The sequence below is a fragment of the Rhipicephalus sanguineus genome, chromosome 1, assembly GCF_013339695.2.
Source record: "Rhipicephalus sanguineus isolate Rsan-2018 chromosome 1, BIME_Rsan_1.4, whole genome shotgun sequence".
Lineage (NCBI taxonomy): Eukaryota > Metazoa > Arthropoda > Arachnida > Ixodida > Ixodidae > Rhipicephalus > Rhipicephalus sanguineus.
The window spans coordinates 224,463,495-224,481,050 of NC_051176.1; the positions used below are offsets into that span (position 1 = coordinate 224,463,495).

Here is a 17,556-nt window from a genome sequence, read left to right on the forward strand (position 1 = left end):
AAATAACGCTAAGTACCATAACACTGTTTCAACCATATGGCTTTGTTTTCTGCCAGCACAGAATGACCGGAATTACCTTCTGCTTTTTTTTTTTTTGTTGTTGTTGCAAGTGGCCAGCTTGTGCCTCATAAAAAGAAATTTACACAGGCACTCTATGTGCCCCTGAAAAAGGTAGGTTCTCCCAGCAGTGTAATGGCACAGTTTCCTTCAAGTGCTCATACAGTTTTCAGAAAATTTTACCAGACTGTTGCAGAATTTGATCTTGGGAGTTCAATGTTTTTCTTCATTTATACATTTCTTTTTTTTTCTTGTTCCCAAGCAATGGCACTTTCCCACAATGGGGGAGTACCCAAGAAGCAGTCAGTTTTAATATTATCTGAAAGTACATATCTTGTAAATAAAATTGAAACATTAAATATCACAGTATGGGTATGTAGTTTTGAGTTTCGTTCTGCCATTATACTCGCAAGGGACAGAAGTGCTTGTTCCTTGCAGTTTCTAGGCCCAGAGATCTTCACTTCTGTCCTGCATAAGCTAAGTCCATGATATTCCTGCAAGTTTTTTGACCTCGATACTGCATGAGCATTTAATCTTCTGTCATCCTCAACTGCAACGTTTCCTTTTGTATTCGATCTGTTACTCGTATAGGCCAACAAGTGTTCAACAAGTCACATAACTCGAGTTGTATTTTTTGACATCAACTTCACTGTATGTAATGTAGGTCCATCTTTGCTCTGTAGTCCATTCTGCTGTCAACATAATTTTCGTTTTTAATCACCCAGTTTTTGGTTGCTTAGGCACGAGCAAAACAGCTTTGTATGCTTCCACCTCACAATATCACAATGCTGCTGTCAATGACATGGCAGTGCCTGCCAAATAGTTTCCCATTCCATTTCTTGGGAAACTTCCTTCCTTGGCAAAAATCCAGACACCTTACACCTACACTGTGGTCACAGGTAAATGTATAAGTGTACTGATGCTTTAGATTGTGGACAAGGCTCCCGTCAGGACAGCTAAGAATCTTTTTTTTTTTTAAATTTCTTCAGTGGTCAGCATACTTTTTATTTTTGTCACATTACTTTCCAACCAGACGAGCTTCCATAAAATCCTCAGCTTCCTCTTTTACTTTATCAAGAGGTTGACCACGAACAAAAAACTCTTGTTCTGAAAACTACTATAAAAGATTTAGTTTGGTTCTGTTATGACTGATATACATATTTAATCTATAGTGCAGAGAGAAGGTAAAATGCTATGGTTTTGTTTGAAATGGAGTGATACACCTAACAACACCAAAACTTTGCAAATTGAAACAGGGCAATTTCGCTTGGTGAACAGCACTTTTAATCAACTGGTACATATGATGTACAATATACGACAAGCTCCATATTTACATGACTCTCAAGTGGCCTCACAAGCAAGGCTACCAAATTAAAAATATTTGAATGTATATTTTTTCAGCTGGAGAAGGGAAGAAAAAAAGGTGACTAGATCCTGTACAGGTGACCTACATGTTGCTGGTATACAACGCAAACATCTAGTGAAAACCCTGTGCAATAAGTCAATGCAATTAATATGGACATGCAGTAGCGACAGTTGAAATAGTGACAATATACTCGTCAATAACAATTCTTGGCAAGAAAGGAGGCAGCACTGACAAAGTGTTTTGTGTGAATAGTTTGAGCCAGTACATCTTCTTGACGAGAGATTATTCTTGCTTACCTAAAGGGCAAAGGCACCTAAAGTTTCCAGATCTCTTCAGTACAGAATGGGGAAGATTAAAACAAAACACAATTGCAAGATAATTTAGAGCTGATTGTGCCTACAGAGCAAGCTCTGGGCACCACTTCACAAAACTCTTTCGTGCACGAGCACAAAATAGCCATAAGCATTTCAATCGTAGCAAGCACGACAGGAACGTTCCTCATTGCAGCATGCAGAGACAAGCACAAGCATTCCTTACTCTGCATAAGCAGTCTGTCTAGACCTAGTCATACAACATATTAGTAGCCTTATGTCCAAAGGCCTAGTCATCCTTGCTGTAGCTTGACTGTAGAAAAGTGATTATCAAGAAACAAGTATGGCTACTGACAAGATTACCTGCTTTATACAAAACAAAATATCGCGCAGTAATGTAACCGGCCCATCAATGTGCTTGTGAAAGAAAAACCATACCATAGTAGTGGGGTATGGGAAATATTATTTAACATGTCAATTACATCGCTTTAAGCACTATTTATGCGCCACAAAATTTTTCTCTCGCAAAACATATTTTTATAACCAAATAACTTTAAACGGTAAAATTCACACCATTTGCTGCAATGCTTACAGAACTACTGTACTGCAGTTTTTAAGGTACCTGAAAACTAATGCATCACATCTTCTTCGTGCAGCCAATATTTTGGGCCTTGCACAAGAGGTGATGATTTTTAAGCAAAAATATTTGTTTACAAATTGTTGTGCACATAAGTTAAAAAGCAGAGGGGCTAAAAACACATGCAGGCACAAGAAACGATTCTAGCAGACACATGGCAAAAAATGCAAGTATTTCCCAAAGGAACTTGCAATTCGTAAGTGGTGTTTGATACTGTGTGTCAATCTTGCAATTGGTCTATCTGCTCTAGTGTTTCAAAGATTACAGTGAGAGTAATAACCAGGAAATAACAGGCGTGTTACCCTTCTCGCTTTTGAAAGATCCAAATTCCTCATTTTCGGTGGATTGCATTTATGGTGTGTATTGTTCACGAGGGAAAACTGCTTCGCTATAAAGAACCCTAATAAGCTCCAAGATATGTGCTAATTCGGGCCATCCTCCAAGCAAAGTTAGCATATGTGGAACAGCAAAAAATGGTTGGTTGTACTACATCTCACACAAATTACACATGTGTTGACAAAAGGCATAGCCAAACAGTGTAAAAGCAGAAAAACTACACTCCACTGCATACTTTGTGCATTCCTCAGTCAAAGCCCGGCAATTTTGCACCCTTCATTCATCACTAGATAGATGACTCGGTGTTTTATCACACGGATGGTAATGTTTCTATTGTCAGACTTCACAAGAGAAATAACTAGAGCATGTAATGAAGAGGAAAGGGCAGATGATGCTGTTTTGTCGCGGCTGAGCCGTTCTGGGCATATGGTGCTTTTGTTAACTGCTATGATAAATAAAGCTGTCATAACCAGCGAACCCTCTAGGCACATGGTTTAAGTAAACTAAGTTTGTAACTAAAAATACAATATAATTTGCTGGACTATGCAAAGTATTTTCACTTACTAGGATTGTTTGTCACTAGCTGTCTCATGGCATATAGGCCTTTATAATTTTGTAGTACAGTTGAAACTCGACCAAACAAAACCAGATTTTACGAATTTCCCGATCTAAATAAGGAATTTCTATTACCCAACCCATATGGTTCAACGTTTTTATCAACTTGTATTAAGAAAACTATTGTGGCACAAAACGAGACTTAACGAAGTTTTTCTAAATGCGGTAATTTCATTCTATTTCTAACACACACGGGTTTCTCTTCGGGTGTGCACTCTAATGTGCTGTTGCGCTAGAACATCTAGCCATCCTATCCTTGACACTAGTTTTATTTTGAAGAGGCTTTACGCTTCACCCGTGCATGGATGAAAGAACTAAACAGTTGGTAGCACTCTTACATACCAAATGGCGCTAGGGGTGGTGGTTGTTTATTGTCCCTGCTCCCACAGGAACACGGTGGTTGCTTTCATTATTTCATAATTTATGCAACAGATGACACTGATCGGTACTTTCTTGCTTGTCCTGCTGACACAATCACTGCATTTATTCTTTCATCTTTGCATATCTGCAACCTGTCATAGCTTCACGTGACCGTACTTCACCTGCATCGCCCACACATGGGAGGTTGCATGTCCGGGCCACCTTCACAGACTTTTCACATACGCAGGCGCAGCTTATCGGCAAATTCAATGCCACGGTAGCTTTTGGGTGTCGCTACATTACAATTTTTATTTTCGAAGGACTGAAAACTTTTCTCTCAATTTTACAAATTTCCCGATTGAACGAAACAATTCGAGCACAGTCATCACTTCATTAAATCGAGTTTCAGCTGTATAGCTATTATAGCATAACAGACAAAGTGCCAAATATGTACCGACTTCGTTTTTCTTATAAAAGTCCCTCTAAGCACCGAAGCCGTCATCGTCTGAAGAGAATTTGGAAGGGACCAATTCAACTGAGCATAGCTCACTGGAGCATCAAATCTCACCATCATCCATCCACATCAGCAATGAAAGTTGATGATAGTGAAATGTACATGAAAATACAACAGGGTAAGGAGTTAGACAAGCTAGTGTTCAACCACACACAAAAAAAACTAGCCCAAAACATAAGGAGACAGAGTGTGAAGAATAGCCCAGCCCCATCCTATACTTCACCCTCTTGTTATTCTTGTGTTATTTGTGTCTATGCAATTATGTGTTAATGTTACATCCTTAAAGTTAAAAAAAGTTGTGAATAAAATATTTTTGGTCACAAACTAATTCTTAGCACCTTTCTGGTCACTGACCCAGATTCAATGATAAAATATATGCACGAGACATTAAGATGGACAGCTGCAGGTTACGTGTTGGGTAATTTCTGGCAAATGTTGCGACATTAATTGAGCAAAGCAGTAATGGTCGGCGAGAAAGCCATGCAACGTGTCAGGAAAAAGACATCCTGAAGAATGCAATCATAGCTTGAAACAATGCAATTTTCTGCTAAGAAGTGTCAAACAGCACTGCTACACTTGCACTACGATGAGCCTTACATACTGGTCACAGCAGTGATTCAGTGGTTGCTGCTGTATTGCTTTATGTCTACAAAAAGAATGATGCCAAGCTGTTTTTCAGTGATTCAGCCACTTAGCAGTTTTGGGAGCTTAACTCGCCTTTTCATTTTTTTGAAAAGGCAAGACTGGCCGCTAAACAACGGAACCAATTACTGCAGTTATTCCAACTGTCTACTTCATTATTACTATCTTTTGTGCGACGTGCTCAGACTGGTGACATTTCCTTGCATGTGAATCAGCATGGTATCGTAACAAGCACCCTGCAGTACTGCAGGTGCTCTTCTTGGCTACACAATGAAACAGAATGCAAAGCAGCATCTTGCTTGGCACCATATGTTAAAGTGTTGCATGCATGTTCAAAAGGGCAGGATACAGGTCTTGTGCCATCTTTATACAGTTGACCCTGTTTACTAACGGTTCTTAACAGTCTAGTTGCTGTAGGGCTTCCATTGGTCATGGACACTTGGACATCAAAGGCATAAGTAGGAGCTGCCAGCGAATTCAATTACAAATGGTCAAATCACTCGCACACTGTCTGGTCAGAAGAACACTCTACCACAGGCTTTTTGCACATCACAAGACATAACTTTCGCTTGACTTAAAAAAAAAAAAGGAAATACAATTAACACATTTCTTTGCATTCAAAGCACACAAATTATATAACGAAATCAGAACACACAGTCTCATCATCGCCCATAGACTTGCAAAAACCTGAGCAATGAACTGCATAAGAGATGGATGACAATTATTCAAATCCAATTGCAATTGCTCTCTGTACCTGCCAATTTTTGAAGTTACCTATATTCAAAACGGCCACATAGTAAGCCAACTGCTGAAAGGTATTGGAAGGACACTCTTTGCCCTGCACTAGATACATTTCAGGAAGTGTGAACAGTACTACCAAACAACAGCTGTCCACTATAGGCGAATGAATGTAATGCTACAAGAATGAACTCTGCAATGGCAGAAGGGAGAGGAGCACTAGTGGCTAATCAGCTCCCCTACATTATATATTCTGGCAAAAATTGTTCTCGAAAGTAGGACGTCAAAATATGCAGCTGGAGTAACGCTACCAACTTACAATGAACCTGACAGGCTATAGTTACAAGCCATATAAAATCAAGGGGGGGGGGGGCTTCAAGAAGTGCCTAAATGTAACTGTGTTGTAGCCAGAATAAAGGTTTTCTTCATTTTTTTTTTAACAGGTTGTCACAGCATTTACAAAGCTAGTCAAGATACTGCTTTAAAGAAAGTGCCCTTGTTTTGCCTCATACAAGGTCATAGAACTGGCTTGGTTAGGACTCTAATATAGCCCATATGTTAGCTGGAGAAGCGCATGAAAAGATGCTCAAGATAGCATAAAACAAAAAAATATTTCCCCAAAATTTACTGAATGCAAACCAAAAATAGTGCCTGAAATTCAGACAACTTCAGTTGTATTTTGTCAAAATCTGAAAGGTCCAATGCAAAGGCAGTGCTGCATTGCACAGTATACAAACAATGCATGCACATTGCACACATGCACCCATGAAATCTTGATTTTGATTAAACAAGAAATGGCCACTGTACTGTCTGTTACAGTGTGGCTATGAGAGGACAATCAGACCACATCTTGGCAGAAGACGATAGCTCTTGTAATCTTGTACAATTCTTTATCGTAAATAGAAACTGTGAGCTTGCATGTAACAGAATTAAATGCTATGCCACTTTCTTTTATGAAAGCACCTAAAGCATAAATTGAACCTTCATCTCTTTAGCTCCAAATGCAATTTTTTGCCTTTTTGTAATAACCTCTACATGTCACATCACCATAGTGATTACTATAGATAGAGTAACACCACCTTATTAAATGCCCTATATCTCACTTCAGCTGAATATAAATGAATGGCAGGCTATAACCTTTCAAGGGACTATGCATGAGCACCGCCACATTGTGTAAAGCTTGCCCTCACATGAAAAGAAAAAAGAAAGAAAAGCTAAGTGCATGATATTAGCTCAGGAGATGGACCAGTTAAAAAAATTAAAAAAAGGGAAAATCATTTTGATATTCAGCAGACAAAGGAAGCTTTCCACACAATTTAAATGGGGAGTGGCATCAAGAGCTGAATAAAAACTAATGCACGCACTTTTCCATAATGCAGGGCATAAATCAGCCAGAAACACATTCATTACATTGTTGTTCTACATGAAAAAATAAATAGGGGGGGGGGTGTATTGACCCACGTGTAAGCAGAGCATGATGTCAGCACTGTTGCTGGCTGGCACCTAATTGTAGCTCGGCCTTTTAACCCTTTGAGTGTTTTTGCCATACATGTACGGCAGCGGTTGTCTGTCCTGCAAGGTCTTTGCCGTACAGGTACGTTTTCGACCCACCGTTTGCAATTTCGCGCCATAATGACGATGCATACTCACTGGGAGATGCTGCCACCTCCTAGGACTTACAAGAAGCATCTGAAATGATTGTGCTACCTTCTTGCGGAGATAAACAACACTGATTTCTAGCTTCAGCGCCTCATGCGCTCTGCGACAACACCCTTTCGTGGTTTCAGTTTGGCCGCGTGATCGCAACGGAGGCGCGTGAAACTTGATTTTTGTGTTTATCGGCACTTTATTCAACCTTTATTGGTGCTGCTCTTAGCTTGTTTATCACTGATGCTCAAAAAGTATTCTCGCTGTCCTTGTTTACTGAGTTCACTCTGGTCAAGGCAGCCGCAGGCAGAGAAGATGGTGTGCGTGTGTCAACACAACTCGTCATTCCAAGAGGAGACCGGACACGTATTTTATGTGTGTGGACTGCAATAAGGCGCTGTGCATAGACCCGTGTTTCAAGGAATACCACGCTCTGAAATACTATGGAACATATTGCAGTTCTGAGTGATGCTGACACCATAATTCTGTACCTGATTTTTTTTAGAATTTTGTCCCGACTTTACACATTTTGTACATTCAAAATCTGCAATAAAGTAATATGACCACCTGGGGAAGTTTTTTCCAAAAAAATTCTACACTCAAAGGGTTAAGCAAAGGGCATACAGGGTGTACCTGTATGTCCTTGGTTACAACGAACAGCTAACACGCAACAAGCTTCAAGAAGGCAAAGCCTCCAGTATTTTCATTAAATAGTTAGCATGGCTCATTACTCAGCGCTTACTAAATTAATGCTACAATAAAACCCGCATATATCAAACTCAGAAAAAAAAAGGTAATTAGTTCGGTATATCGTATAATTCGACATAAAATGAAACTTAGTCGTAATGCTCACTGGGACTCAAACTTATATTGCTGTTGATCGTAATCGTAAGCAGCCCTGCAAATCATTATAATCTCCCATTGTCAATAACCATATTAAAGTCCGACACCCCTTCAAGAAAGCCTGACGCATTTACTCTCTTTGAGGTGGGTTCACTTGACATGGCAAATCCAGCATGAGCTGTAGAATGACTTGGTTTTCACGGATTACTTATTGTTTATGAAAAAAACATTGGACTCGTCAAATTCAAACTAAATGTGAAGATTACCACTAGCAGGAATGCGGCAGCCACAGTAAAGTAAAACCTGCCAAAATTCAAGGTTACACATGAAGCTAGTGTACTCTGTCGGCAGACCAGTGCTGTTGTGTGTGCAAGCAGGAGACAGTTGTTAACTGAAAAAAAATTTCATGATTTTTGAAATGTGTGAAAAAAAGTTTGCAGGCAAAATAGTGACAGAGTCAGCAAAAGATAGTTTCATGGTAAGTACAGATTGCAGTAAACACCTGCTTGCCAACTACACACATGAGGCGTCACATGAGCCACTTTCACAAGCGAAAATTCTGGGCTGCTGCTCCCTTTATATTTCACTGTGCCGCCCAAAACATGACAGATCATGTAACCAACATTCAACGTATAGTGAGAGAGCGTGCATTGAAGCACCAGCCTTCTCGCCTGAAAACTGGTTGCTCTTGCAAGACTGGCCTGTCACATGCCCCTTCCTCTTTCCATGCTTTCTGCCACTTCAAGTGCTCTCTGGGGTTTTGCACTCAGCTTAATGCTAACAAACAATGTTACCAGAAACAGGTGGAAAATTAAATAGGGTGGTGGGCATTGCAATTGTTGGCATGATACTGACATTGTTAGTGTGACTGAAGTTTTTGTATATCTTTACCGCAATATAAAATTTTGCTACAGTTAGTGCACTGCAAATAAAATTAATGTTTCCCAGTGTGCTCTAAAACTCTAGTATTGAAATAGTGGTCATAAAGATAACCATTAAAAATTTATCAATGCTAATTATTTAAAAACAAAAAAATACTGAAGGTTGCTTCAGGTGGCTGCGAACAATAAACACTCAGTTTCATACACATAGACGGCTTCGCCTTTCTAAAAAAATTGCTGCATGTTAGCTGGGATACCTTTCAGACGAGGGAAACGAAACAAATTTTGACTACACTTCCATTCTCTACAGAATACAACATGCGCAACTGGTGGTCATGGATAATGAAGCAATATTTATGAAATCTGCAGTAATTTAATAAAGTGCTTTCTGTACAATTCAGTTCGTCATATTTTCGAGGCCAGAGCACTTGAAAGTAGAATGACATTTCAGTGTGCACACACCACTCTTATGGTGTTTTGAAGATTTCTATAATCTACAGGCTTAACCTGTAACTGAAGGCAATGCTGTAGATTGCCACTTAAAACTAAAACAGAATCAGCTGCAGCAACCACAAAAAACCTTTACGAATGACTGTGCTGAAGTCTTGCTGAACTTTAATGCCTACTTTACGAAACTTGATTCAAATTAAAACAATATGCACACATTGTGGTTTGGAAAGGAGATTGCAGTGAGGATAAAGACACCCGTGTTGTTTAGACAATGATTGCCACTGCGTTTACACATTCCTTATTCAGCACGCTGCAACGCAGCTTTTGAGCACTTGAAATTCAAGTGAGGAGGGAAGTGTGCATAGGAATTCCACAGCACGCTCCATGACAGATGGAATTTGCTTTGTGAAAAAACAAAGGAAAAGCAGGAATTTCTTTCAAATTCCCACACCTTTACATAAACAAGAAATATCTTTTTATAACTCCCCATACCGATGTTTTACATGAAATTCTACACATAATGTAATTTCGAAATTGTATGAAACGCCACCACAGGGTTTGTACTAACATAATATATTATTGATAGAAATTCCTTCTTTTTCATTTGCTGTCAATGCACTGCTCGTGCCAAAAGTAAACTGACACTCAGCTATAATGTCCTTGCAACAACTAGCTATCTAATTATTGATTTTCTGAGACCGCCATGAATCACATAACAGCTTTGTTTTGTTTTGTTTTTTGCACTCCCGAGAACCACCATTTACATTTTGACTGTACATGTCTGCAAGAACCACAATTTGATAAAAGTACCTATGCGATCAAAGCAGATCTTCAAAAAACAGAAGAACGCTAGTCTTTTCCAGTAAAAAAACACAAGCTTCAATTATTTTGCAGCGGTAGATAGCTGACAGACTACTACTGTTAGCTCTACCCTTGAACATCAGATCAAAAGAGAAGTAGTAATGCACAAAAGATTTAAAAATGATTCACACACTTGCTTTCAAAAGCTGTTCTGACACAAGTAGGTTGTTTAGTAGCTGTGCCTGTTTATGTTTCAGCATCCATGGAAAAAGATTTGCTACAAAAATTTGAGCTGTTTATCTTGATGCAACACTCATGGCTAACCAAATGTCCTATCTACTCGTGCAATTTGCATCGTGAAATGGCAGTTACAGGGACCGAGTGACATGCACAAAGGTGCCACCTTGGCAGCGCACTTTTGAGCTACTTTGCGTGCAAGATGTAGTGGACAGCAAGCGAGTGTGACATGCACAATATGAAGCAAGGCTCTTTACGAAAACTAACTTTCTAAAAAAACTAGTCATGCTGAAGGAAAACTGCCCAGGTGGACACCTTATCCGCCTGGCTGTGTCTAGCTCCTTAAAGTTCAATCTATCATTTGAATGAAGTTAGGGATGGTTCTGTATCCCCTATACTCGGCACAGATTTAGAGTAAAATGGACGCATAACTGCCAAAAAAATATCATTCTGTACATGGTTGTGCATTCATGTCACATGAATGAGAATACTGCTAGAAGAAATGCTACAAAATTCTTTAAAAAATGCTGAGCATGCAAAGTCCCCAAGTAAAATTAAGCTCCACTTGTATCCCATGTGCTGCTTGTATGTTCTGTCGCCATCTACAGTCGTTGCTGATAGTACTTAGTCTAAATCATCATCACATCATCATCAACCTTTTTTATTTATGTTCATTGCAAGATGAAGGCCTCCCCTAATGATCTCCTATTTACTCTCTCTTGCACGAGCAGACTCCATTTTATGCTGGCAAATTTTTTTTATTCCTTCACCGCTCCCAACTTTCTCCCATCCTCGGTTGCACTTACCATCCCATGGTACACATTCCATTGTTCTAACTGACCACTGCTTATCTGTCATACACATTACATGGCCTTCCTAGCTCCTTTTTCTTTTCTTCTGATGTCAACTTAAATATCGGCTGCCTGTTCATTCTCTGATCCGCTCCGCTGTCTTCCTATAATGTCTAAATGAATACATACTGCAGTGCAAATGGTTACAGCCAGATGGTCATTTTATAAAAGAAGTTCGTCACTGTAAAGCTTTGTTTATAGTGAACGTGTGATGTGAATTTAGTGCTCGGAAAGTGCACAGTGGGTCATGAGGGATGCCATACTGGAGCGCTTCATTAATTTTGACCACCTGAGGTTTTCATTATACAGTAAAACCTCGGTGATACGAATCTCGCGGGATCGTTAAAAAATATTTGCATCATCCGAAATTCGTATCACCAGAAAGTATGGAAAATTAGCCTGCGACAAAAGAAAGCTGGCTTACATTTTCAATCATTGTTTTTCAAGGCCGCAGCAAAGCCACGAACAGCTCTGAATGATTGCCACTGAAGTTTTTAGATGCCAACAATTATACCTGCACTCTTATATATACGGCCCGTGCACGCGCATGTAATTATTGAACCAGGTTTGTTGTGACCCGCCAGCTAGTAGCCCTTTCCAAATCTCACTATGCTTTTCCGCATGATACCAGAGTAGTGCGGCGAAATTTACTTAAGAACCGCTTCCAAAATTTCAAAAACGCGGTCCTACGTTATTATTTTCTTATCGCGGTGGTGTTGGGGATATTTTTCGAGAGATCCTCGAAATGTTTTTCGGATGTTTTTCGAGAGATCATAGGATGTCTGATGCACGAGGACATCTCTTGCATGGAGGACATGGCTTGTATATTCTCAACACGAAAACATACGGAGGCACATTAGGGCCCCCAAGATTCGAGCAAACAATCTCGGAGGCTACGACGCGTCACTGAAGATTTATTGTGACCACCGTGTAAGAAAAGTATTTTTCTTACACCGTGATTCTGACGAATTGGCCGCGCGGCGCGCATGCCCGCATTTGCGTTTCTGCGCCCGCACGTGCTTGGCGCGTCTTCCGCGACAGCGCGCACAGCTCCTCTTCGTACCTGCGCGGTGGTGTACGCTCGTATCAAACGTCGCGGGGTGAAAATCTGTTCGCAACAACCGTACTCCATTAACATTGCATGCCTATAGGCCTTGGCCGGGACCAAAGAAAAATTCGTATCACCCCGAAATTCGTATGAGCCGTGATCGTATCACCGAGGTTTCACTGTATACCTATAAATAAGCATGCTTGCATTTCACCGTATTGAAATGAGGTCACCATCGTTAGGAACTCAACCTGTGACCTTTTGCTCAGCTGCACAACGCCACAGCCCCGAAACCACAGCAGCAGATGATTTGTCAATTTGCGTCTGCCCCATCTTGCACAGATTTGCACAGATTTGCACCCAACACTGATGTCTATTAAATTTGTTACAAGAATTTATTGCGTGCTTTAAAAACACATTAAAGTGACTATGTAGAGGGTAGTACATTATTTTGCAGGGTAGAGTTTGAACTATAAGTACAATGTTTAGATATACTTCCAGTGACCTATACACATTCTCTTCTGAGAGGTACCATGCACAGTTTACTTTGCCCAATTTTTGTTCAGGATAATTGTTTTCAGCTGTCAAGGTATATGTGCTGTGTGAAAAATGTGTGACCCCATGATTCTGACCAAAGAAACTCTCAGCGTTCACAGAAAAATATGTTGCTAGACAAAGCAGAAAACCATTAGTGCTGCCCTGGCCATTGGTGGTGTTGATGCAGCGCCACCAATAGCCACTTCTAGGTGTCGCACGGTCCCTATAACACCATGGAGTTCCACTGCAACTGGCCGCAATTGCTAGTCCCAGTCTTCCAAACCAGTCACAAATAAATTTTAACATATCACCACTCAAAATGCAGTCACAACATCAGATAATTCTGAAAATACCCTGTCAGAAATTATGCACCACCATTACAACTGACTTTGTTCAAACAACTCTTGGCCACATGTCTTTCTCCAATTCAGTACCTACAATGGATGCGTGATGAAAACTATGAAAGCATGTTTCCATTGTTGAAAACACACGATCCCTTCAGTGCAAAAAACTAACAGTGAATAAAACAAAAGTCAGAACAGCTTCACAAGTATCAGTAACCCATATTTTCATTCCATGCTGCATGCCACACTCTTTCCTACAGTATGCCACATTTCTCAAGCAATCAGCTGAAAGCCAGTGGACTCTGCAGCGGTTGCATTTTTAGGCATAATATCTCCTGAACCAAGCAGCACTGCTGGCAAGGTTGTAGTCTAGAAGCTACAGAGATGCTTCTATCCGCTCCCGGATCTCACTTCGGCACATGGGGCATACCTCCAGCTGTATGGCACATTCACTGCAGAAACCCCTGCAGATAGACAATGAATATGATATCAATATTTAATTGGGCAGCCCTAATTCATTGCAATAGGTATTTACTGCTATTGTATTCAATAAAAGTGACCACCATGGACTAGAACTGCAACAACTTTGTTTGACAAATGTATTCAAACATTATACTACACAGTGTCCCAAATATTATGCTCCAAGATTTTTAAAAAGAAGAATTGGATTGTGCGAAAAAAGCCTACAAAACATTGTTGGTACAATAGAGCAGTCACCAGTAATTTTTGTTAATGACATTTATTTAGCTAAATATAATAAATTATCTGGCTTGAGAAGTACTGTTCTAATTATCCAGGACATAATTATGCAATTGTAAGTGCTTCTAAGGAGCTACATACTAATTTCGAGCTAACTTTTTCTGACTCATAAAGAAAGCCAGTGAAATATGAAAAATACCACGCGACTATGCTCCCACTAGCATCATAAAGCAGTGCCCTCAAATAAGCTAACTGAAAGTAACCACTCTGCCTGTTGTGCACCTTCACAGATGACGTACTACTTTGGTAATGGTACGGAAGCAGCACCAACAGCATGCATGCGTCGCAATTTTGCAGTGACCCCTTTCGCTTGATTTCCCACCATGCTCATCATCCGCATCTCAAGGCCAGCTGATACTATAGATAACGCTGCCTGACCACCACCTCAACCATGGAATGATAGTGTCAATTGGATTTTGTGGCAATAGGCATTTGCACCAAAGATCAAGGTATCCGGCATTAAATTGACAGCAGTCAAATACGGCAGTGCATCAGGTTACTACGCATGCTGTCCAACAATAAAATATAATAATCATTTCGAGGGTGTTATGTGCCAAAACCACAATATGATTATGAGGCATGCCATAGGAGAGGGTTCCACATCGCGCAGTAAGCGACCCTTTAGCATTTCGCCTTCATCGAAATGAGACTGCTGTGGCCGGGGTCGAACCCATGTCTCTAGAGCCAGCAACACAAAGTCCCTTGTACGGGTGCAGTATGGCTCGATTTGATGGTCCGCTAATTAATTTTCAAATGACAGCAAAGATGAAATTGTGATACAGGCTTGGTGAAAACTAATAAAAGTTCATCTGAAAGAAGTGAGACGTATCAAGGTACAGTTTGGCAAAATAAGCATGGCAACTGCAACACTGACATTGGCACCGACTCGAAAGTTATAAACAACCTGCTACAGAAGTGAAATCATCGCAGAGACATGAAAGGTTCTGTGTCACAATGAATGCAATAAGCAAGTAGCACACTAACTTGTGTTGGCAAGGCTCCAGCCGGACAGCAGCACTGCGGTCAAAACATAGGGTGCAGGAATCTTCACGGACACTACTGTGCCTTAGCTTCTCCATACGAATGTGCCTGTAAGGAAATATTTACAGTTAATTAATTTGTGCCTATAGCCAGTGCAGCAACAAAGTATGACACTATGCAGTGAGGAAGGAAGTTGAAGCATAAAACTAAACAGCCATACCTAATAGATTGCTAATGTTACTCTGTATGTGCTTCCTGGAATTCAAAGGTGTTAGCAGTAGGGGTGTGCGAATATTCGAAATTTCGAATATTTTTCGAATAGTGTTTGCTATTCAATTCGATTCGCACCGGAATTTTACTATTTGAACTTCCCCAAAACAAATAAAGTCAACGTCCGATTGAAAGTGACCCCTTCGGATTTTCAATATGCTTCACCTCATTACACTCTCATATTGCGGCTAAGCTGCCTTTCAAGCTCCGTTACAGTTGAACTTAGCCAAGAGACAGTCAAAGTCTGATTCGAAGTGGTCCCTAGATTTTCAATATGTTTCACCTCATCACACCCCGATATCGCGGCAAAGCTGCCTTTCAAACTCCGCTACGGTTGCAAACTTATTAATTCAAGAAAACGCTGGTTCCAACATGGATATGAAAGATGTGGCAGAGGTGGGGGCTCAATGCTGTTTTGGACCTGAAATTTGGGCAGGAAGTCTGAAAAATTGGAAGCCGAAGCTTTTTAGCATCCAAAATTTGAGATGTTCTTATATATTGACGTCTACGAGGCAGATTTGGAACTCCAGACTTGAAGGGAGCACACCCTTGTCCGCCACATCAATTGGACTTCCACAGAAGTTGAAACAGGAGAGAGGCTGAGGAAATGGCATCTTTGCCTATCACGTGTAAAGTGTTGTCGGCAACACTTTGGCTGCACCAAATCATGTACATAAACATAATTCGGCCTCTATATTGCCTCATTCTTGGTAAGAAAACTATGAAACACCACCCCGCCAGTGCTTCATCAACCTAGCGAAAAGAAACACTTTCACGTTGCTATCTCATAAGAATATGCTTACAAATCCTCTCTAACTTTTTTTTTCCTGTAATTTCGCTTCGAAATATTCGAAAAATATTCTAGAAATATTCGAGAAATATTCGAAAAATATTTGATTCGGTTCGCACTCACACTTCAATATTCGAATTCGCTTCGCACCCAGAATTTTGCTATTCGCACAGCTCTAGTTAGCAGACATTCACACTTTGTCCAATTAAATACATACTGAGTACATACATACTGACAACAACTTTAGTTCAAGCCGTAAAATTTCATGTTGACTTAAAAGTCACTTTGTGTCATTTGATTCTTTGATACCAGAACATAACAATTCTGCACTGAAGATGGCAGTACCACCTTGGCGCACAGGTAAAAAAAGACATCAGTAGAAAGACGATAATTACTGAACTTGCAGAAGACTCATTGTGTTATCAGTATAAGAGCATCTCTCTGTCATTACAAAATTATTGTTTTACTATGCATGTGTTAAAGTCCCAATCGATTGGGGCTTTATATGAAGATGGTGTATACATAAGGAACAAGCATTCTTACAAATCAAAGATTTGTCAAATGAAATCACTATATATGTCTTCTACATTTGGCTGAATATGTTGTGCAGAACTAATAAACAGCTACTACTACAGATGCTACCACTACACAGGGATCGAAGACACCGATCTAATTTTGACATATAATCTAAATACACATGTAGACATAGAGATTGCGGTACTTAAAAAAAAAAGAAGACTGCACTTCCACATTCTAACAAATAACAGGAAAGTTAGATTATTCTATGTCATGCTGAGATGACATAGAATAATCTAACTTTCCTGTTATTTGTTAGAATGTGGAAGTGCCGTCTTTTATTTATTTTTTTTTAAAGTACCACAATCTCTAGGTTTACATGTGTATTTAGATTATATGTCAAAATTAGATCGGTGTCTTCGATCCCTGTGTAGTGGTAGCATCTGTAGTAGTAGCTGTATATTAGTTCTGATAATAAAGTTCATTGTCTGTCTATCTCAGCATCCACGCACAGCATTCAATAGTAGTGTGTTTCATGTATTGAAGTAGCAGTTCATTTTTACAAAGATTGCATTAGGTCTGTTAAAAAAGAGAGAGAGAGAGAGAAAAGAACTCTTAAGGTTTACATAACACAATGAAAACTTTCATTTATGCTTTTGAATGTGCATGAAAAGCATTCATGTAATCACATCTGTGATACCTATGATGTTAATGAAAATACAAAAACATAGAACTATACCAAATTTTGTTGACAAATTCTAGCTGCTTAACTACAACATGCAGTATTAAAGCACATGCTAAATGATTACATAATTGCTGTAAGATAATGGAATGTGGGAAAAGTGTGCAGGGAAAATGAAATACTAGCCCTCCTCTAGTTACACGACACTTACCCTTTCACTTACAGCCACCCACAAACATACACAGAAACAGAAAATCCAGATAAGAACAAAAGACAGTTTCTGAGAGGAAAATAAACTGTACTTCTAAACAAGGAGATCATATTCCACAATTTCACCTCTCTT

General features: G+C 39.8%; 1 protein-coding gene across 1 annotated transcript in view; it reads right to left on the reverse strand.

The window, feature by feature from the left end:
- Positions 1–1,255: 1,255 nt before the first annotated feature.
- The window catches only part of LOC119373221 (RING finger and SPRY domain-containing protein 1), a 71,267-nt gene continuing 54,966 nt past the window's right edge, over positions 1,256–17,556 (reverse strand). Inside the window, exons 14-15 of the mRNA XM_037643232.2 lie at positions 14,959–15,063; positions 1,256–13,679 (exon numbers count right to left, since the gene is read on the reverse strand). Coding sequence (XP_037499160.1) covers positions 13,592–13,679; positions 14,959–15,063 — 193 coding nt within the window. The 3' untranslated portion in view covers positions 1,256–13,591. The remainder of the gene's footprint in view (positions 13,680–14,958; positions 15,064–17,556) is intronic.